The sequence below is a fragment of the Macaca thibetana genome, chromosome 19, assembly GCF_024542745.1.
Source record: "Macaca thibetana thibetana isolate TM-01 chromosome 19, ASM2454274v1, whole genome shotgun sequence".
Lineage (NCBI taxonomy): Eukaryota > Metazoa > Chordata > Mammalia > Primates > Cercopithecidae > Macaca > Macaca thibetana.
Window position 1 is genome coordinate 3889910 of NC_065596.1, and position 23770 is coordinate 3913679.

The 23770-nt window shown below is 41.9% G+C and overlaps 1 protein-coding gene across 5 annotated transcripts in view; it reads right to left on the reverse strand.

Moving 5' to 3' along the window:
• The window catches only part of LOC126942267 (zinc finger protein 431-like), a 51435-nt gene extending 42817 nt beyond the window's left edge, over nucleotides 1-8618 (reverse strand). For 4 of the 5 annotated variants that reach the window (XR_007721534.1, XM_050769654.1, XM_050769652.1 and 1 more), the window contains exons 1-2: nucleotides 8421-8618; nucleotides 6234-6326 (exon numbers count right to left, since the gene is read on the reverse strand). Coding sequence is in view for 4 of the 5 variants with exons in the window: in XM_050769654.1 (XP_050625611.1) it covers nucleotides 6234-6326; nucleotides 8421-8450 (123 nt within the window). In the remaining variant the exon portion in view is untranslated. The remainder of the gene's footprint in view (nucleotides 1-6233; nucleotides 6327-8420) is intronic. The other variant, XM_050769655.1, reaches the window with a different exon arrangement.
• Between the last annotated feature and the right edge of the window lie 15152 nt (nucleotides 8619-23770).

The following is a 23770-nucleotide window of genomic DNA, read 5'->3' on the forward strand; positions in this document are numbered from 1 at the left end:
TCTCAAAAAAAAACAAAAAAAAAATTACTGTTTATCTCCTATGTAAAGTTCTAATTAATTTGGAGATGTCTTTGTGAGGTTAGTCTTAAGCTGTAACAAATCTGTTATACTTTGTGCTATAAATTTGTCTTTCTGTATGGCTCTGTCATTAAGAGGGGTACCTTAGGATAGAATGCAGGACCCCTTAAGGCTGCTGTTCAGGATGGCCTGGAAAAGTGCTCAGTCCAGTCCTTGTACGCTTGACTTTCACAATGGTGGCCCGGGTTCAGGGTTCCATTCCCAGCTTAGGGAATGAGTACTTTCTTGTTTGATATTTGGGTGACCTTTACTGTTTGTTGACTCTCTTCCCCTCCAGGAACCATCTTCAAGTTTCCTTTTTCAGAACACCTGTGAAGTTACTTTTGGTAAAATTCAAAAGCCAGAGATATTGGCTGTTTGACCTGACTAAAGTCTGGTAATAAGAAATTTAAAAGGACTTTTTAAAAGAGCACTATGGTTAAAAGTCAGCTTAATTAAAAGCAGATACTCAAGCTCTAACAGCCTGGGACTCCTTGGGAAAAAAAGTGAAAAGATCCTTCTCAAAATCTAAGTTTCTCTTCTGTTTTGCATTGCATTATCTGATTTTTTTTTTTTACTTTTGGGGGTATCAGGAATTACTTCACATTATAAAAGAACTTTGGCATGTAATAACTGGGTGAGAAATATACTTTTGGAATGGCTAAGGACAGTTATTGGGGGAAAACTCAGCTCTTCACGTCTGGATCAGAGAAACATACTTTGGACCACTTAGGAAGTATGGAGGTGTCCCCATGTCCTACGGAGAAATAAGACTTCCCTTGGGATGAACTGATTCTCTCCTTTTTAGATCCAAGATCTGATGTAAAAATGGGAGCCTTAATTTAAGGGGATCCATTTTGTTTTCCAGCTGTTTACTTATTAAGCCATAAAAACTACATGCTTTCCTTGTTGTGGGCTAGTAATCCAATTAAGAAGCTGACAAAGAAAAACCTTACAACTACTGAATATTTTGTCAGAAAAGTAAAAAGTGCAATACCTTTTAGTTCATGTGACAAGCAATCTTTTGAAAATAAAAACAGTTTTAAAGATCATTGGGAAAATAAAAATGTCTTCAAAATATAAACATTTGATCTAAATTATACAGGTCACATATTAGATTTGCCAAATACTTAAAGGTCATAAATTGGTTCTTTGACTTTTAAAAATTGTTCAATTTACCTATCTTGAGGCCAGTAGATTCTAAATAAGGTCTTGGGACATACGGAATTAGCCATGCCCCCTAAATGTACAAAGGTTATAAAGAAAAGAGATTTTATATAAGAAAAGATGTTGTATAGTAAATTATTATCCTAAAATGACTGGTTATTTAAAAAGAGGGATGTTTAGGACAAATCAGAAAGCCCAAACATATTGTAGATGGTCTGTATAAGTCATGAAATAATTCACTAAAGGAAATTTATGCAAGAAATGTTGTAAAATTTAAAGGTCATTAGGCCTCTGAAAGACTTCTCAAAATGCCACTATGACTGTTCACTGTATAACTTGCCTGCTTTACAGCTAGATAAGGCCTGGGACACATCAAGTTAGCCACACCCCCTAACTATTAATACACTGGAGTCAGACCTTATATATACTTGTGTCTGTGTCCTAGACTCCACGCCTAGTATGTAATTAAAATCCCTTACTTACCAAGGGTTTCATCAAAAGTAAAAGTTGCTAAGAGTTAACATTGTAACATGTAACTCTGACTACTAAAAAACAGTTTTACATGCAAGGTATGCAGAGAAAGTGAAATGTATTTTTGATAAAAGATTATAAGACATGGAAATGTGGATTTTTTGCCTAGATTAAAAGGTTAAAGGATTGTTTTAAATTAGAATAAAACTGAAGGTTTAAACAAATTGTGGAAGACCTACTAAAATTTAATTGCAAAAGATTCTGTGTGTGAACATACTGACTAAAGTTAAAGTTTTTCCAGAAATTGAACATTGAGATAAAAACAATAGGTTTCTCTTAAAGCACTCATCTACTCTTTAACAACAAGGACTTTGTGAAGAGTTATAGAAGGTTTATGAGAGTATTACCTTATGGTCAAATACGAAAATTGGACATATTTTTCTATAAAGATTAAGAATTGGGTTTGACATCAATAATACACAAATATAACAGTAAAATTTGGCTCATTTAGTATAAAAATCACACAGAAAACATTGTCAAATGTGAAATCATGTTTGACTATTTTTGGACTGTTTGTGTAAATATGTTATTGGTATGTGTTTCAAAAATTATGGGAAACTCCTGTAATTCTAATGACTACATGTATATCATTAATAATCACAATTGTTACATAAAATTATTGTATGCCACAGAGCTAACCAAATTTCCCTGTCAATCATGTTTTTGTTTTTTTTTTTACTGTGACTGCTCTAAGACTTTTCCATTCAGACAATCATCTTATGTTGATCCTCTTCAAAAGATGATTCATAGTTAACTTAAAAGATCCCAGATTCATAGTTCGGGAGGCTGAGGCTTAGTGAGCTGACATCCGGCCACTGCTGTGACAGAGCGAGTCCGTCTTAACTGTGCAATGTTCTTAAATGCAAGTCTGTTGTAACTTTAGAAATTGTGACATTAGAGAAAAAACTTTCAGTATTCATGGAGAACTGAAATGTTCATGACTATGAAACAGAATAGGAATTAACTGAATGGAGTGAACTAATAGAAGACTGAAGTAATATTTTTTGACTTTGCATAAAATGTCACTGATCCTTTGTTTTGTTTTTCAAGGTCAAGAAAACTCTGACTAGTTAGGCAAAAATATCATCACCCCATTCAGCATGAAGTAGTTACAGAAAATGAATCTTCATCCCTCTACAACCCTTAGGATTAAGGATGCCCTTGTGGAAAAGAATGAGGAGATGTCAGAGGCATATGGAACCAAAGCAAATCTATTTTGAATAGGGGCTGGGTAAAATAGGGCTGAGACTGACTGGGCTGCATTCCTGAATGGTTAGGCATTCTAAGTAGGATGGACAGAAGGTCAGCACAACATACAAGTCGCAAAGACCTTGTGGATAAAACAGGTTGCAGTAAAGAAGTCAAATAAAACCCACCAAAATCAAGATGTGATGACAGTGACCTATGATCGCCCTCACTGCTACACTCCTACCAGTGTCATGACAGTTTACAAATGCCATGAAAACATCAGGAAGTTACTGTATGTGGTCTAAAATTGAGAGGCATAAATATTCCACCCCTTGTTTAGCATATAATCAAGAAATAAACATAAAAATGTGCAACCAGCAGCCCTCGGAGCTGCTCTGCTTATGAGTAAGCCATTCTTTTATTCCTTTACTTTCTCAATAAACTCCCTTTTACTTTACTGTGTGGACTCACCCTGAATTTTTTCTTGAGCAAATTCAAGAATCCTCTTGTGGGGCTTGAATTGGGACCTTGTTCTAGTAAGAACTCTGCACATTTTCTTCTTTTTCCCATTAAAAGATTCAGCTGAATTTGTCTTCAGTGGTCTAAATAAAATTTTTCACAGGCCCCAGAACTTTAAACTATTCTCAGTCTGAGTCAACATAAAACCTCATTTTATGTCTAAGAACATGCTGACTTCACGGTAAAACATTCTCTGATTTAAAAAACATTCTCTGATTTAAAATCTGATTTTTCACCCTTCATTTGCCATTCCCCTCCCACTTTCTTTTCTTTTTTTTTTTTTTTTTTTTGAGACGGAGTCTCGCTCTGTCACCCAGGCTGGAGTGCCGTGGCCGGATCTCAGCTCACTGCAAGCTCCGCCTCCCGGGTTTATGCCATTCTCCTGCCTCAGCCTCCCGAGTAGCTGGGACTACAGGCGCCCGCCACCTCGCCCGGCTAGTTTTTTTTTTTTTTTTTTTTTAGTAGAGACGGGGTTTCACCAGGTTAGCCAGGATGGTCTCGATCTCCTGACCTCGTGATCCACCCGTCTCGGCCTCCCAAAGTGCTGGGATTACAGGCTTGAGCCACCACACGCCCGGCCTCCCCTCCCACTTTCTTTCTAATCTTGTTTGCTTCTCCCTAGCAAAGAAACCCCTTTTTTGCCTAAACTATGCAATCCTTAAAGTTTTTATAGTTGGTACTTTTTCCTGTGGCAATACTCCTTTGGAATTCAATTTTTTTTTTTTTTACATAAACCTAACTTTGTTTGATATTCCAAAGCCTAGAAACTGCCTCAAAACAATAACACTTCATCATCAGTAAGACCCTCTCAGTCCCCTTTCATCTTAACCTTAACTGCATTTGCCTGTGGGTCCCCAACTTTCCAGGGCTCTGTTAGCAGAAAGGCTTCTTCCATGGCCGAGGTGAGTAGGCTGGACATCTGCAGGGGAGGATCCCCAGAAATAAACTAGCTGGTCCTTTAATAACCACCTTTTGTAGGCTCAATATTAGCCTTAGCTCTGAGACACTGGACTCAGGCTTTAATTTCCATGTTAGAGTTACTCACTTGGTTTTTGAAACTACGTGTTTGAAAAATCCAGCAAAATTACTCACAGTGTTCACATAAGGGAAGGAAATTTTAAGGTACTTACATTTTATACCTCAATAAGAAAAGCAAAAGTATCTACTCCTTTAAGAAAAATATATCTATTATTTTATTGTTTTCATTAAAAATCATGTAGTGAACAATTAGTCATATGGGAACACTTCTAGGTGTTACCAAGTTTCATCTTACAAAATTTAGCATGAAACTCAGAAATCAAGATAATAGGATTTGAACAGAAATATTCACTGTCGGCCGGGCGCGGTGGCTCAAGCCTGTAATCCCAGCACTTTGGGAGGCCGAGACGGGCGGATCACGAGGTCAGGAGATCGAGACCATCCTGGCTAACACGGTGAAACCCCGTCTCTACTAAAAAATACAAAAAAAACTAGCCGGGCGAAGTGGCGGGCGCCTGTAGTCCCAGCTACTCGGGAGGCTGAGGCAGGAGAATGGCGTAGACCTGGGAGGCGGAGCTTGCAGTGAGCTGAGATCCGGCCACTGCACCCCAGCCTGGGCGACAGAGCAAGACTCTGTCTCAAAAAAAAAAAAAAAAAGAAATATTCACTGTCACAAATTTACCCTGCAAAAAGAGCAACTGATGTTTTCATGAATCTATGTAACTCACCAGTTATCTACATTTTCTCATGGACACGTATTCATTTTCTACAGCCAAAACAGAATATTTTCCCTATTCTTTTCTTCGGTAGCTAGCATTCTAAAATCTAAGCCTTGAAATTCTGTTTCAATTCACTTACCCATAAAAAATACACACCTGAGAAAACTTTTAAACTCACTCTGGGAAAGAAAAAGGTAAATGAGAATTTTTAACAAATGGAATATATAATTAGACATTAATTTTTTTTCTAAAACCCATCTCTTTTATGCCCTTTGTAAATATTTTCCTGCTGGCCGGGAGTGATGGCTCACGCCTGTTATCCCAGAACTTTGGGAGGCAGAGGCGGGCAGATCATCTGAGGTCAGGAGTTTGAGACCAACCTGGCCAACATGGTGAAACCCTGTCTTATTTAAAAAATACAAAAATTAGCCAGGCGTGGTGGCATGCACCTGTAATCCCAGCTACTCAGGAGGCTGAGGCAGGAGAATCACTTGAACCCAGGAGGTGGAGGTTGCAGTGAGCCGAGATCATGCCACTGCACTCCAGCCTGGGCAACAAGAGTGAAACTCTGTCTCAAAAAAAAAAAAAAATTGTCCTACCTTTCAAGCACTACTAATATAATGAAATTTATGGCTAAAAAACTGAGGTCAAAATAAGTGAACAAATCTCTTCAAGGTGATAAATCCAGAAGTGCCAGTGCTGGTTAAATAACAGATGTGTGTGACTCGTGTTTCAAGTCAGGCCATTCAATCACTTGAGAGATTCTTCCACCCACTCCTGCTCACTATGTGCTCAAGAACCACCCATTCAGGAGACACTGCAGTATTTCTTGGTGGCTGCTCCAGAGGCATTTTACTTTGCAAGTTCTTACACCGTCTCACTGGAGTGAGGTTTTTGTTTGTTTGGTTTGTTTTGGGTCTTTTGGGACGCTATTTTTTCTCTCACAAATTTTTTTGCTTTTTAACACTATTTTTTCTTTCACTATATTTATTTCATTATATTTCTGCCCCCTTAGACAATCCAGGAGGCAGAAGTTATTTCTGTGTTTTCCCCTCAGTACCAGCATCTGATTACCTTTTCAAAATAAGAGTGCACGAGAAGCTTCCTCTCTGCCCCAATGGATCCACTTGCTCCCTTGAGAGGATACACTTCAGACCCCTGATCTTCCTATGGAAGAAAATAAATCAGGACCTGATATTCACTAGGCACTTTGGCTGACATAACCACAGTGGATACCTTGGTTTATCCCCAGACAGTACTGAAACTCACGACCAGAAAAAACTAAAGGGTAGCTGAGAACACATCACCTCATAAAGTTTTCAAAGGAATACCTTGACCCAAAAACATTCTGACAAGATCTCTGTGCCTAGAGAAGATACAAGGAGAAGAGGCACAGAGAGCTTTTACAGTACAGTGTCAGGGGATTATTCTTTGCTTTCTTCTCATGGGAAATAGTTACAAACAGATAACAGACCTTTTTAAAAGCGTCAAATGCTTTGTCAAACAATAATTAATTAAAATACGGTATAGAAAAGTACACTAAAAGACAAAATAGGTGATAACGTGACTTAGGGAGGAAAATCTGGCATTTGGGAACGCCAGGCTGGAGTGCAGTGGCGGAACTCACTGAAGCTCCGCCTCCCGGGTTTAATATCTTACTGCAAGCCAGAGTGAGGCTCCGCCCGCCTCGGCCTCCCAAAGTGCTGGGATTACAGGCGTGAGCCACCGCGCCCAGGAGATATGGTGGAGGGGGGGTTAGATTTAAGACACTGCTTGGGACACAGTTGAAAAACGCACCAGAGGCCGGGCGCGGTGGCTCAAGCCTGTAATCCCAGCACTTTGGGAGGCCGAGGCGGGTGGATCACGAGGTCAGGAGATCGAGACCATCCTGGCTAACACGGTGAAACCCCGTCTCTACTAAAAAAATGCAAAAAACTAGTTGGGCGAGGTGGCGGGTGCCTGTAGTCCCAGCTACTCGGGAGGCTGAGGCAGGAGAATGGCGTGAACCCGGGAGGTGGAGCTTGCAGTGAGCCGAGATCCGGCCACTGCACTCCAGCCTGGGCGACAGAGGGAGACTCCGTCTCAAAAAAAAAAAAAAAAAAAAAAAAAGGAAAAAAAAGAAAAAAGAAAAACGCACCAGAAAATCAGTTCCCCACGGAGTGTGAAAATAAATAAAGCAGGATATTAGACTGAGGTGTCTCTAGTCTCTGGATTCCTACTTTTAAAAAAATCTGGCCAGGTGCGGTGGGCTCAGGCCTGTAATCCCAGCACTTTGGGAGGCCGTGGCGGGCGGATCACCTGAGGTCAGGAGTTGGAGACCAGCCTGACCAACATGGAGAAGCCCGTCTCTACTAAAAATACACAATTAGCCGGGCGTGGTGGCTCATGCCTGTAATCCCAGCTACTTGGGAGGCTAAGGGGCTGAGGCAGGGGGATCACTTGAACCCAGGAGGCAGAGGTGAGCCAAGATCGCCCCATTGCACTCCAGCCTGGGCAACAAGAGCGAAAAGTCTTCTCAAAAAAAAAAAAAAAAAAAAAAAAAAAAAAAAAACTAACTGAAGTGCATTTGTAGTAAATTACTACATTGAGAGAAACAAAATTCAGCCTTAACCAACTATAAACTGTCAGTTAACAGCTAATTACATAACCAGGAAATTTTCACCTTTATTTTACAAATTAAGAAAACTATGTATCTGAACCTAACCAATTACTGAATTTGGTTTTCTTCATCATGCTGTTTATAAGTCTTTCCTTCAAGCCCCGCCCATGAACCACAAATTACAAACCACAGCTGGCTGCTCCACAATTTTTGAATCACTCCTTGATTAAACACTTTAGTGTTTTTACGGTGACTCCTATACATTTTCAACAGAAGAAAAGAGGAACTGGGAACCCCACGGACCAAAGCTCTTCCCATTCTTAAAACCCGCACCCCGAGTCAGGATTCTCCCCCGGGGACCCTCCAGTGGCCCCTGCACAATCCGGGTGAGACTCGGCGCTGCGGGTTCACAGCTGCCCTGAGAGGGCTCCAGGTCAGGGCCCAGCCACTAGGCAGGAAAAAGACAGCACGCCCGGGGTCCCGCAGTCAGGGCAGCCGCCATCTTATAGCTGAAGGGGACTGAGGCCGAGCTGAGCAAGGAGAACTCGGGACGCAGACTGTGAAGCTGACTGCCGGGAGGACCAAGTCCCGCCACAGCCACTTCCCACCGGTTACAACCCGCCCCTTCCCCTCTCTCGGGACGTCGGCCCCGGCACTCTCACCATTTCTAGGCTTCCAGGGGGTCCTCGCATCTTAGCTGTGGATCTCCCAATAACTGCAGGTCACAGGGCCACAGAGGCTGGGCCTCTGGGAGCGGAGTACACAGTGCAGTGAAGGAGAGACCTGGAGCTCCAGCTGCAGCGACAGACAAAGACCCCGCCACATCCGGGAAGCCGTCCTGTCCGCTCCAGCTGCATGCCTGATTGGACGGTACCCAACCCAGCGTCGCTGATTGGATAACGTTTAAAACCCCACCCTCTCATGCCCTGAGTGACAGAAGATCAGATGCTGGGCTGAGTGAAGAAAGGGTGACAGCCTACCTAGACTGCAGCCTTCTCAGGCAGGGCTTCCTCCCAGAGCTGAGCCAGGCCCACCCCAGAGGGTATTTGCCTTTAAACTTGTGTGTAAAGTTATATGCATTTATAAATAATATATTATATGGCTATTCACAAAGGAAAAAATATAATTTTATAATAATTATTTTAAAATTTCAGATTTTATGACCTTCCTGGCTTTTGGTCTTTGAGCAGGCAGGCTGAGATTTTAGAAAGGAGGTAATCCTCTGAAATAAAATGTGAGCCATATGTGAATTTTAAATTTTCTAGTAGCCAAACTTGAAAAAAACAAGAACAGGTTGAATTGATTGTAACAATTTAACCCAATATGTCAAGAAATTTTCATTTTAATATGTGAGAAATATGTAATTATTAATAAAGCATATAAATATTTGGAACTAAATCTTTGAAACTAACTCTCTATTTTACCCTTCTAGCACATCGCACTTAAGGCGCCACACATGGCCAACAGCTGCCACATTGAAGTGCAGCTCTGATGTCAGCGATGTGAAGGGCCCCAGCAAACCTTTACTGTCAGAGGTGAAGGAAGAGCCTCTCCCTACCAACATCTCTCTTCAGTTCCGAAGGTGGAACAAATAGTGGCCATAGAAAGAGGAGAAGGCAGCAGGAGTTGTTGGGGTCCGCGTGGTTCCCAAACAAAGGAATGAGCACACAGGACAACAACACAAGAGAAGACAAACATGGCGGCCGCCTCCAATGGCGGGCTCTGCTTTATTTTATACAGTGGTTTGTGGAATGTTGCCAAGTCACAAGACACATTGTTGTTTTTCTGACCTTTCCCTTTCTGGATTTTCAAGATGTTTACACATAAACAAGCCCCCAGGGTCTGCTGTTAGCAGCTGGCTCCTTTGTCCTCCCTGTGCAGGGAAGGAACGCCCTGTTTGCAAGAGCAGGACTTATCCGGAATGCCCTGCTTCCTTTGCAAGAGCAGGACTTATCCAGAACGTCTGGTTTGCGAGCACGTAGTCCTCTACAGGAGTAAAATAATCACAGGTAAAGCACTGCTGGATGAGATCACAGGAGCGCGCCACCATGCTCGGCTAATTTTTTTGTGTTTTTAGTAGAGACGAGGTTTCACCACGTTGGCCAGGCTGGTCCTGAACTCCTGACCTCAGGTGATCTGCCTGCTTCGGCCTCCCAAAGTGTTGAGATTATAGGCGTGAGCCACCACGCTCAGCCTCAACATGGTTTTTTTTTTTTTGTTTGTTTTTTTTTTTTAAGTTATTTTTGAAAATGATGGGAACATGTCAAAGGGAGCCAGCCTGAAAGAATTTCCAATGGTCCAAACTGGAACAATGTAAGCATCCAAATGCATAATTAGAGCACTGACCTCTAAAATAAATCAAGTCAAATAAAATAAATACCCATGCATTTACACTGATACGAAAAACTTTAAATAAATAAAAAAGAAAAAAGAATAAGGAAAAACTTTTACAGAATTCCAAATACTAATCAACATAGATAAAATGCTGAAGAAATCATCACAAGGCCGGGCGAGGTGGCTCAAGCCTGTAATCCCAGCACTTTGGGAGGCCGAGGCGGGTGGATCACGAGGTCAGGAGATCGAGACCATCCTGGCTAACATGGTGAAACCCTGTCTCTACTAAAAATACAAAAAACTAGCTGGGCGTGGTGGCGGGCGCCTGTAGTCCCAGCTACTCGGAGGATGAGGCGGGAGAATGGCGTGAACCAGGGAGGCGGAGTTTGCAGTGAGCTGAGATCGCGCCACTGCACTCCAGCCTGGGCGACACAGCGAGACTCTGTCTAAAAAAAAAAAAAAAAGAAAGAAATCATCACAAAACCACCACAGTTGTTATTGTATTCAAGGTTAACTGAAGAGTGTAAAAATTGTAAATCACACTTAAAAAATAAGCAGTGTATTTGCATAGCACCAAAGTATCTGACTAAATTTTACCCTTCATTTTTAAAGCAACCTATCACTATTAAAAGCAACAATTGGCCGGGCGCGGTGGCTCAAGCCTGTAATCCCAGCACTTTGGGAGGCTGAGACGGGCGGATCACGAGGTCAGGAGATCGAGACCATCCTGGCTAACACGGTGAAACCCCGTCTCTACTAAAAAATACAAAAAACTAGCCGGGCGAGGTGGCGGGCGCCTGTAGTCCCAGCTACTCGGGAGGCTGAGGCAGGAGAATGGCGTAAACCCGGGAGGCGGAGCTTGCAGTGAGCCGAGATCGCGCCACTGCACTCCAGCCTGGGTGACAGAGCCAGACTCCGTCTCAAAAAAAAAAAAAAAAAAAAAGCAACAATTATGACTCTCTGTTATTGGATTTATAATATGTAGATGTAAAATTGTAAAAGCACCACAAAAGATCAAAGAAGAAAATAGAATTGCCCTGGAGCCGTGGCTCACGCCTGCAATCCCAGCACTTTGGGAGGCGGAGGTGGGCGGATCACGAGGTCAGGAGTCCAAGACTATCCTGGCTAACAAGGTGAAACCCCGTCTCTACCAAAAATGCGAAAACTTGGCTGGGTGTGATGGTGCGCGCCTGTAGTCCCAGCTACTCGGGAGGCTGAGGCAGGAGAATCCTTTGAGCCCCGGAGGTGGAGGTTGCAGTGAGCTGAGATCGCGCCATTGCACTCCAGCCTGGTTACAGAGGGAGACTCCGTCTCAAAAAAAAAAAAAAAAAAAGGCTGCCTGGGCAACATAATAAAAGCCTATTTCTACAGAAAACAATTTTAATTAGCCACTGTAATGGTGTGTACCTGAAGTCCCAGTTACTAGGAGGCTGACAGCTAAGAATTTTGAGGTTTGATTGAGCTATAATTGTGACACTACACTCTGGCCAAGATGACAGAGCTGTCTACAAATTCATGCACACACGTGCAAAATATAAGCTTGCAAGTTCTTTTATGATCCCGTGTCTGTGCATTACTGTAATAATATTGATTAGAAGCAGAGTAACTGTATCCAATACGGAGTTTGAGAGAAAACAGAAATATATCATTTGTACTTCAGGTGTCCCGATAAGGATCAGCGGAGGCCTCTGCCCTCTGACTTTATCTCTACTAAATGCATGAGAGGCAGAGTTTTTAACGTACTTTTTTTTTTTTTTTTTTTTTTTTTTTTTGGAGACAGAGTCTTGCTCTGTCACCCAGGCTGCAGTGCAGTGGCGCCATCTCGGCTCACCACAACCTCTGCCTCCCAGATTCAAGCGATTCTCCTGCCTCAGTTTCCAGAGTAGCTGGAACTACAGGCGCGCTACCACGCCCAGCTAATTTTTTTTTTTTTTTTTTTTTTTTTTTTTTTGTATTTTTAGTAGAAACGGGGTTTCACCATGTTGGCCAGGATGGTCTCGATTTATTGACCTCGTGATCTGCCTCCCTCGGCCTCCCAAAGTGCTGGGATTACAGGGGTGAGCCACTGTGCTAGCCCAACATAAATGATTTTAACACAAGCAATATTCTGTAATATTAATGAACATAGAGGTTTTCTACTGATTATGATTTTTGAAATTCTTATGCCCTGGTAGACCAGATAGATCATCTCTGTCAACATCATTTTGTTAATACGTTTTCAACCTATTTTGATTCCATCCTTGCTTTTATTTTGAAAAAACGTAGATGCTAGAAAACGTTTCTACTAAATGGAAGAAAAAGCAAACATAAATTTCAATATTTACAAGTCACATTTATGAATATATTTTCTAATTAGAGAGTTACAACTTCAACTTTCAAAGAAAATGGTAAGGGCAGCTGGGCGCAGTGGCTCACCCCTGTAATCCCAGCGCTTTGGGAGGCTGAGGCGGGTGGATCACCTGAGGTCAGGAGTTCAAGACCAGCCTGACCAACATGGAGAAACCCCGTGTCTACTAAAAATACAAAATTAGCCACACGTGGTGGCACATGCCTGTAATCCCAGCTACTCAGGGGGCCAAGGCAAGAGAATCGCTTGAACTTGGGAGGTGGAGGTTGTGGTAAGCCAAGATTGTGCCACTGCACTCCAGCCTGGGCAACAAGAGCAAAAATTTCATCTCAACAAAAAAGGGTAAGGGCCAAACATAAAGAACATTTTTATTATAAAAAATTATCTAGTCTCTATATTTTGCAAATTATTTTTCTCTCATCACTAAACAATTTCACCTAAACTAATATACAACCAATTTTATAAGTTTAGCTTTTTTAAATAAAATAAAATAATAAAACATTAAGACAACATGAAAAATTATAATACATATTACAATCCCCCATTCAGGTAAAGTATTATTAACTATGAAGATTTGATAAGTGGCAAATGTGACATTTTCAGATAGTTTTGTGATAACCAGAAAAAAATTTATTAGCAATTTTCATAATAAGACAAAATGATACTTGAAATATTATAAAGTATTTAAATTATCTCATGTATTAGGATATCATGAATTCTAAAATATTATAAATATAGTAGAGGTTCTCCAAACTAAAAAATTAGAAGCAAAATAATTTATCATTAAAAATTGGATCTTTCTTTGTTTTAAAAATAAAGTTTGGCCAGGTGCGGTGGCTCAAGCCTGTAATCCCAGCACTTTGGGAGGCCGAGACGGGCGGATCACGAGGTCAGGAGATCGATACCATCCTGGCTAACACCGTGAAACCCCGTCTCTGCTAAAAATACAAAAAACTAGCCGGGCGTAGTGGCGGGCGCCTGTAGTCCCAGCTACTCGGGAGGCTGAGGCAGGAGAATGGCGAGGCGGAGCTTGCAGTGAGCCGAGATCGCGCCACCGCACTCCAGCCTGGGCGACTGAGCAACACTCCGTCTCAAAAAAAATAAAAATAAAAAATAAAAATAAAGTTTAAGTGTGATCATATGCAGAACACAACTAGACCCCTACCTATGTTAATACAATTACAATCTGACATGAGATTTGGGTGGGGATACTGAGTCAAACAATACCATTCTGCCCCGGCCCCTCCCAAACCTCATGCCCTTCTCACATTTCAAAACACAATCACCCCTTCACATCAGTCCCCCAAATTCTTAACCAATTTCAGCATTAACTCAAAAGTCCAGTTTAAAGTCTTGTCTGAGACAAGGCCAGTCTTTTCCACTTATGAGTCTGTACAATCAAAAACAAATTAGTTACTTTCAAGATACAATGGATGTGCAGGCATTGGGTAAATGTTCCTGTTCCAAAAGGGAGAAATTTGCCAAAGCAAAAGGGCTCCGGGTCTATCAAACTCCAAAACCCAGCAGGGCAGTCATTAAATCTTAAAGTTCCAAAATAATCGCCTTTGTCTTGGTGTCTCACATCTAGGCCACTTTGATGCAAGGGGTGAGCTCCCAAGGTCTTAGGCAGCACCACCCCTGTGGCTCTGCAGAGTACAGCCCCTGCAGCTGCTTTCACAAGCTGGCATTGAGTGCCCATGGCTTTTCCATCCAACTCATCTAAACGTACTTAACCTTAATCACTTTCTAAAATTGCTGTTTTCTGCCAGGCACGGTAGCTCACACCTGTAATCCCAGCACTTTGGGAGGCCGAGGCAGGGGGATCACGAGGTTAGGAGATCAAGACCATCCTGGCCAACATGGTGAAACCCCATCTCTACTAAAATACAAAAAAAAAAAAAAAAATCATATTGCAGGTTAGGGCTTACCATATACATTTTGATGAAAACTAAATTCAGTCTAAATCAAGGTAAAAGAACCATCTAGAGGTAATATTTTTATATCTCATTGGAATTAAGTTAACATAAACATGAAGCAGATTACAGTAAGTTAAGATATATGTTTTAAGGGCTAGAGAAAATACGAAAGTAGCTGGGTGCAGTGGCTCATGCCTGTAATCCCAGCACTTTGGAAGGCCAAGGTGGGCAGATCACGAGGTCAGGAGTTCAAGACCAGCCTGGCCAACATAGTGAAACCCCATCTATACTAAAAATAAAAAAAATTAGCTGAGCGTGGTGGCAGGCGCCTGTAGTCTCAGTTACTCAGGAGGCTGAGACAGGAAAATTGTTTGAACCCAGGAGGCAGAGGTTGCAGTGAGCTGAGATCAAGCCATTGCACTCCAGCCTGGGCGACAGGGCAAGACTCCGTCTCAAAAAAAAAAAAAAAAAAAAAAAAAGAAAGTAACTTCAAAAACATAAACAATCTCCCACTATTATTGTGTGGGAGTTTGTTTAAGTCCCTTTGTAGGTCTCTAAGAATGTGTTTTATAAATCTGGATGCTCCTTGAATTGATTCCTTTAGCATTATGTAAACAATCACTATGGAAATTTAAATATTACATGGGACGTATCTAATATAAAAGGAAGCAGTAAAGGAAGAATAAAAATATGCTGGGGACGGTGGCTCACGCCTATAATCCCAGCACTTTGGGAGGCTGATGTGGGTGGATCACCTGAGGTCAAGAGTTCCAGACCAGTCTGGCCAACATGGTGAAACCCCATCTCTACTAAAAATAGAAAAATTAGTCAGGCATGGTGGTGGGTGCCTGTAATCCCAGGTATTTGGGGGGCTGAGGCAGGAGACATGCTTGAACCCAAGAGGTGGAGGTTGCAGTGAGTGGAGATCATGCCACTGCACTCTAGCCTGGGTGATAGTGTGAGACTTTGTCTCAAAAAAAAAAAAAGAAAGAAAAGAAGAGAAAAAAAGAGAAAAATACGTGAAACAAATAAAAAGTAAAAAGCAAGCCGGGTGCAGTGGTTCACACCTGTAATCCCAACACTTTGGGAGGCCGAGGCGGGCAGATCACGAGGTCAGGAGATTGAGACCATCCTGGCTAACACAGTGAAACCCTGTCTCTACTAAAAATACAAAAAACTAGCGGGGCATAGTGGCGGGCACCTGTAGTCCCAGCTACTCAGGAGGCTGAGGCAGGAGAATGGTATGAACTTGGGAGGCAGAGCTTGCAGTGAGCCGAGATTGTGCCATTGCACTCCAGCCTGGGCAACAGAGCAAGACTCTATCTAAAAAAAAAAGCGTAATAGTCAATGTAAATCCAACTATATTGATAATATCACTGGCTATGAATGGGTTAAATAATTAAATCCAATGGCAGAGATTGTCAGATCAGAAACTTTTATACCCGAACTTAAATAATAGAAAAAATAGACAGAATATCAGCAAGAAAATATAACACATGAACAACACTGTTAACAAATATAAATAGCCTTCTATAGAAATCACTCAAGATTAGAAGTACACATAGGTGGCTGGGTGTGGTGGCTCACGCCTGTAAATCTCAGTAGTTTGGGAGGCTGAGGCGGGTGGATCACCTGAGGTCGGGAGTTCAAGACCAGCCTGGCCAAGATGATGAAACCCCGTCTCTACTAAAAATACAAAATTAGCCAGGCGTGCTGGCAGGCGCCTGTAATCCCAGCTACTCGGGAGGCTGAGGCAGGAGAATAGTTTGAACCCAGGAGGCAGAGGTTGCAGTGAGCCGAGATCGCGCCACTGCACTCTAGCCAGGTGACAGAGTGAGATTCCATCTCAAAACAAAGAAGTACTCATAGGTTATTCTTTAGGCTAGATCATATGGTAGGCCATAGAGCAAGGAAACATCAATAAATTAAAAGGATAAACATAATCCAAAGTATGTTCTTTAACTTTCCTAGAAGGAAATTAAAAATAAATAAATGCAGAAAGTTTGAGAAACTCACAAATATGTGGAAATAAAACATACTTCTAAGTAACTAATGTGTCAAAGAAAAAAGACAAAATTTGAAAATATTTTCAAATGAATGAAAATGAAGCCACAACCTATCAAACATATGAGATGCAGCAAACTGTTCAGAGAAATTAATAGCAATAAACACCTACATAAAACATAAACAATTTAGAATCAATAACCTAATTTTTGGCAAAAATATTTAAGGACAAATTAACTATACCTGGGAAAAAGAATATCAGTTTGGGCAAGCAAAAGTCATGTAGTTAGTATATATGAGAAAAAACTGAGGAGTGAGGTGCTTGTAGGATTAGGGCTTTGAAAATTGTCCACATATTTCTAAGAATCGAGAAGCTCATAAGCATGTTCAGGGTCAGTCAAGGGCCAGGCAGATGCTCAGAAAGACCTAAGAAGATGTTTTCGCTCATCTCTGCTTTACCCTCAATCTCCAAACATGCAAGAAGAGAAGAAAGTAGCAAAGTTGTAATCTTCCTGGCTGTGTAAACCCAGCTGCAAGAATTATGAAATGTACATTTGAGGTGAGCAGGCATTTGAGGTAAATCTCTTTCAAATCACTAGTTCACATTAAGCTAAAGAAACAGATTTTTATTGCCAAACACAACAAAAAACAGTATTTTTAAAAAGTAACTTTTAGCCTGTAATCCCAGCACTTTGGGAGGCTGAGGCAGGTTAATCACGAGGCCAAGGGTCCAAGGTCAGCCTGGCCAAGATGATGAAACACCATCTCTACTAAAAATACAAAAATTAGCCAGGCGTGGTAGCAGATGCCTGTAATCCCAGCTACTCGGGAGCCTTAGGCAGGGAATTGCTTGAACCCAAGAGGCGGAGGTTGCAGTGAGCCAAGATCACGCCACTGCACTCCAGGCTGAGCGACAGAGCGAGACTCCATCTCAAATAATAATAATAATAATAATTTTGAAAACTAAACACAAAACTACAAGTTAAAGTAAGCAGCAACAAAAACCCAAAGGATAAGAGTACATGTGATTTTATGGTTTTTACATTATAGTAGAACAATGTCCAGTTTTCAGCAACAATAAGATAACCAGGCATGCAAAGAAATAAGAAAATATGGCCTATGAATAAGTAACAGATATGAACAGAAAAAGTCCTAGAGGAAGCCTAGGCATTAGAAAGCCTAGAAAAAGTCTAAATTACCTATCCTAAATACGCTGCAAATAGAAAATATTAATAGAGAAAGGGAGTATAAAATAAATTGAAGATAAAATTATGGGGTTTTTTTTGTTTTTTTGTTTTTTTTTTTTTGAGACGGAGTCTCACTCTGTCACCCAGGCTGGAGTGCAGTGGTGTGATCTTGGCTCACTGCAACCTTCACCTTCTGGGTTCAAGTGATTCTCCTGCCTCAGCCTCCTGAGTACCTGGGACTACAGGTACCTGCAACCACACCCGGCTAATTTTTGTATTTTTAGTAGAGACGAGGTTTCATCATCTTGGCCAGGCTGGTCTTGAACTCCTGACCTCAGGTAATCTGCCCACCTCAGCCTCCCAAAGTACTGAGAAAACAGGTATGAGCCACCGCACCTGGATTCAAGAAATTTATGTTATCTACAAGATACTCTCTTTAGTTCTCAACTCACAAATAGTTTTAAAATGAAAGGATAGATGAAAAGATTTCATACAAATAGTAACCAAAAGAGAGCTGGGGTGGCTACACTTAGAAAATAAAGGTGTTAAGACAAAAGTGTTGTAACTAACTGACAAATGACAACATTTTATATTGAAAAAATTGTAAATCTATCAAGATAATATGACAGTTATAAATATATTTGTACCTAACAAAGATCCCAACATATAAAGCATAAAATGACAGTTAATGGCAGAAGTAGAAAGTTCTCAATAAGAACTGTTCACTTGGGCTGGGCACGATGGCTCATGCCTATAATCCCGGAACTTTGGGAGACCGAGGCAGGTGGATCACATGAGGCCAGCTGTTCCAGACCAGCCTTGCCAACATGGTGAAACCTCATCTCTACTAAAAATACAAAAATCAGCCAGGTGTGGTGGCACACATTTGTAATCCCAGATACTCGGGAGGCTGAGGCACAATAGTCACTTGAATCTGGGAGATGGATGTTGCGGCGAGCCAAGATCACACCACTGCACTTTAGCCTGGGAGACAGAGCGAGACTGTGCCTCAAAAAAAAAAAAAAAAAAAAAAAAAAAAAAAAAATTGTTGGCTTTAATATACCAATTAGACCTAGCAGACACATTCAGAAACTCCTGTTAAAGTATTTTGAAATGGGCAAAAAATTAATTTTATTTTCAAATTGTGAGTTTGTTTACAGCAAGTAATTTAGCCACCTTACTCTTTTATGGCATTATTATTATTATTATTATTTTTTGAGATGGAGTCTCGCTCTGTCGCCCAGGCTGGAGTGTAGTGGCCGGATCTCAGCTCACTGCAAGCTCCGCCTCCCGGGTTCCTGCCATTCTCCTGCCTCAGCCTCCCGAGTAGCTGAGACTACAGGCGCCCGCCACCTCGCCTGGCTAGCTTTTTGTATTTTTTAGTAGAGACAGGGTTTCACCCTGTTAGCCAGGATGGTCTCGATCTCCTGACCTCGTGATCCGCCCGTCTCGGCCTCCCAAAGTGCTGGGATTACAGGCTTGAGCCACCGCACCCGGCCGGCATTATTATTTTTAAAAATATTTATTATTAAGAGCTTCGGCTTTCTTGCCATCATCATGTTTCACCTTACCTTTTAAAATTCCACCCCAGCTTCACAGTTTCCATGAGGATGAGTGGGGAGCACAGAAACTTAAAACAACTAGCTCCACCCAGACCCCCAACAGGAAGTTACATCTGTGGGGCCCCCACAAATTCTGTTGAAGATCATGTTAAGTGCCTTGTTGTTTATGTACTTGTAGTTTTTTGTTTTGTTTTCTCTCTTTCTTTTCTTTCTTTCTTTTTTTTTTTTTTTTTTTGAGACGGAGTCTCGCTCTGTCACCCAGGCTGGAGTGCAGTGGCCGGATCTCAGCTCACTGCAAGCTCCACCTCCCGGGTTTGCGCCATTCTCCTGCCTCAGCCTCCCGAGTCGCTGGGACTACAGGCGCCCGCCACCTCGCCCGGCTAAGTTTTTGTATTTTTAGTAGACACGGGGTTTCACTGTGTTAGCCAGGATGGTCTCGATCTCCTGACCTCGTGATCCGCCCGTCTTGGCCTCCCAAAGTGCTGGGATTACAGGCTTGAGCCACCTCGCCCGGCCCTTTTCTTTCTTTCTTTTTTTTTTTTTTGTTTTTGAGATGGAGTCTCTCTCTGTCGCCCAGGTTGGAGTGCAGTGGCCCCATCTTGGCTCACTGCAATGTCCACCTCCCAGGGTTCAAGCGATTCTCCAGCCTCAGCCTCCCAAGTAACTGGGATTACAGATGTGAGTCACCACACCCGGCTACATTATCCCATTTCTATGTAGAATATTAAAAAATTCAAACTAGGGCCGGGCGCTGAGATCCGGCCACTGTACTCCAGCCTGGGCGACACAGCGAGACTCCGTCTCAAAAAAAAAAAAAAAAAAATTCAAACTAATAAAAGCAAAGTGTAGAATGATGATTGCCTGGGGCTGGTGGTGGAGGAGAGATGTTGGTCAAAAGTAATGAGGCTCCCCTACATCCATTACCTTAGCAAGTAAGTTATTCTCTTCTCAGTTTTGATTCACCAGGGAATTGAATCATATCCTGAAGAATCAAAACTAAAGAAATAATTTCTTTATTAAAGCAATACAGGTTGTATACTAATATTTATTCCCTAAAGAGTAGAGTGACAAATTAACTCTATAGTCTAATGTACAGTTAATAAAAAATAAAGATGTAGAGTCATTTATTTTAACTGCATACTTGGGAAGAAAACCTTGGACTATAGGCCAAGAGCTTTTACAGATGTTAGCTCATAAAATTTGGGGAGACCTGGAATAGAAACATTCACCCCGTGCCCAAAGGGGATATAATTCCGTGTCTTTCACCCCAATTCCAGCTAGAAAAATGTGACATATTATAGCCCAAAGCATTTTATTATTTTTATTTTAGATTTGAGGGTATGTGTGCAGATTTGTCACATAGTTATACTGCATGATGCAGACATTTAGGCACTTAATAATCCCATTGCCCAAGTTATGTACATATGTACATTATACCTGATACATAGTTTTTCTTTCTTTCTTTCTTTCTTTTTTTTTTAATTGAGATGGAGTTTCGCTCTTGTTGCCCAGGCTGGAGTGCAATGGCACGATCTCGGCTCACTGCAACGTCCGCCTCCCGGGTTCAAGTGATTTTCCTGCCTCAGTCTCTCAAGTAGCTGGGATTACAGGCATGTGCCACCACGCTCAGCTAATTTTGTAGATACGTAGCTTTTCAGTGCTTGTTTTCCCTTCCTTCTTTCTTCTTTTTAGAATTCCCAGTGTTTATGGTTCCCATCTTTGTTTCCATGTGCATCCAGTGTTTACCTCTCACGTGTGAGAACATGCAGTATTTGTTTTCCTGATCTGTGTTAATTTGCTTATAATAATGACCATTTGTTGCATTCATGTTGCTGCAAAGGACATTACTTCTTTTTTTTTATGTGGCTGCATAGTATTGCAAGGTGTATAAGGACCTCATTTTCTTTATTCAATGTAAGTTTCATGAGTACCTGGTTTATTTTGTGTCTTTTTTATTGTGAATAGTGATGCAATAAAGATCTGATTGCAGTGTATTTTTTTTTTTTTTTTTTTTTTGAGACGGAGTCTCGCTCTGTCGCCCAGGCTGGAGTGCAATGGTGTGGTCTCGGCTCACTGCAACCTCCTCCTCCTCCCAGGTTCAAGCAGTTCTCCTGCCTCAGCCTCCCGAGTAGCTGGGATTACAGGCGCCTGCCACCACACCTGGCTAATGTTGTAGTTTTAGTAGAGACGGGGCTTCACCATGTTGGCCAGGCTGGTCTCTAACTGCTGACCTCGTGATCCACCCGCCTTGGCCTCCCAAAGTGCTGGGATTACAGGTGTGAGCCACTGTGCCTAGCCGACTGCAGGTGTCTTTTTAGAAAAATAATTTATTCTCCTTCGGGTAGATACCCAGTAATGAGGCGTATGGGTCAAATGGCAGCTCTATTTTTAGTTTTTTTCAGAAATCTCCAAACTGTTTTTTAGAGAGGCTAAATTAATTTGCATTTTTACCAACAGTGTATAAAGATTCCCTTTTCTTTACAACTTCAACATTTTCAATTTTTAAATTTATTCTTATTATTTTTTTGAGACAGAGTCTCGCTTTGTCACCCAGGCTGGAGTGCAGTGGTGTGATCTCAGCTCACTGCAACCTCCGCCTCCCAGGTTCAAGTGATTCTCTTGCCTCAGCCTCCCAAGTAGCTGGGACTACAGGTGCTCACCACCAAGCTGGCTAATTTTTGTATTTTTATTAGAGACGGGTTTTGCCATGTTGTCCATGCTGGTCTCCAACTCCTGACCTCAGGTGATCCACCCGCATCGGCCTCCCAAAGTGCTGAGAATACAGGCATTAGTCACTGCGCCCAGCCAATGACATTTTAATAACAGACATTCTAACTGCTGTGAAATGGTATCCCATTGTCACTTCGATTTACGTCTCTCTGATGATTAGGGATGTTGAGCAATTTTTGCATGTTTATTGGCAGCTCTCATGTCTTCCTTTCGGAGATGCATATTCATATCATTTGTCGCCCTTTTTCTTATTAAATATCTTTCTTTCTTTCTTTTTTTGAGACAGAGTTTCGTTCTTGTTGCCTAGTCTGGAGTGCTGTGGCGCGATCTTGGCTCACTGCAACCTCCACCTCCTGGGGTTCAAATGATTTTCCTGCCTCAGCCTCCCAAGTAGCTGGGATTACAGGCATGCGTCACCATGCCTGGCTAATTTTTGTATTTTTCTTTTAGTAGAGATGGGGTTTCACCATGTTGGCCAGGTTGGTCTTGAACTCCTGACCTGAGGTGATCCACCCGCCTTAGCCTCCCAAAGTGCTAGGATTACAGGCGTGAGCCACCACGCCCGACTATTTCTTATAGATTCTATATATTAATCTTTCATTGTATGCAGTTTGCAAATCTTTTATTTCATATTGTAGCTTGTCTGTTCACTTTGTTGATAGTTTCTATTTCTTTGCAGAAGCTCTTTAGTTTAATTAGATGCCAATTTTTGATTTTTATGTTTGTTGCACTCACCTTTATTAGTTTTAAGGTTTCTTTATTTTTTTTTTCCAGAGGCCAGTGTCTAGAAGAGTACTTTCTAGGTGTTCTTGAATTTTTGTAGCTTGAAGACTCACAGGTAAGTCTTTAATATGTCTTTAGTTACGTTTTTTTTGTTGTTGTTGTTGTTGTTGTTGTTGTTGTTTTTTGAGATGGAGTCTGGCTCTGTCACCCAGGCTGGAGTGCAGTGGCCGGATCTCAGCTCACTGCAAGCTCCGCCTCCCAGGTTTACGCCATTCTCCTGCCTCAGCCTCCCGAGTAGCTGGGACTACAGGCGCCCGCCACCTCGCCCGGCTAGTTTTTTGTATTTTTTAGTAGAGACGGGGTTTCACCGTGTTAGCCAGGATGGTCTCGATCTCCTGACCTCGTGGTCCGCCCATCTCGGCCTCCCAAAGTGCTGGGATTACAGGCTTGAGCCACCGTGCCCGGCCTTAGTTACGTTTTTTATATGGGAAGAGGTAGGCATCCAGTTTTCTTGTGCATATTACTAACCAGTCTTCCCAGTACAATTAATTAAACAGGGAGTTATTTCCCCTTTATTTGTTGACTTTGTCAAAACTAAGTCGGCTGTAAAGATGTAGCTTTATTTCAGGGCTCTCTCTTCTGTTCTATTGGTCTATATGTATATTTTTGTACCTGAACCATGTTACACTGGTTACTGTAGCCCGTAGTAGTTTAAAGTCAGGTAATGGGAGGCCTCCAGGTTTATTCATTTTGTATAAAGTTGCCTTGGCTATTAGGGTTCTTTTATTATTCCGTATAGATTTTAGAATAGTTTTTTTGTTTTGTTTTGTTTTTTTGTTTGTTTTTATTTTTCTGAGACAGAATCTTACTCTGTCGCCCAGGCTGGTGTGCAGTGGCGGCAATTTTGGCTCACTGCAACTTCCGCCTCCCAGGTTCAAGCGATTCTACTGCCTCAGCCTCCCGAGTAGCTGGGACTACGGGCGTGTGCCACCAATGCCTGGCTAATTTTTTGTAGCTTTAGTAGAGATGGGGTTTCACCGTGTTAGCCAGGATGGTCTCGATATCCTGACCTTGTGATCTGCCTGCCTCAGCCTCCCACAGTGCTGGAGTACAGGTGTGAGCCACACCCGGTTTTTTTGTTTTGTTTTGTTTTGTTTTTTGAGACGGAGTCTGATTCTGTCGCCAAGCTGGAGTGCAGTGGCATAATCT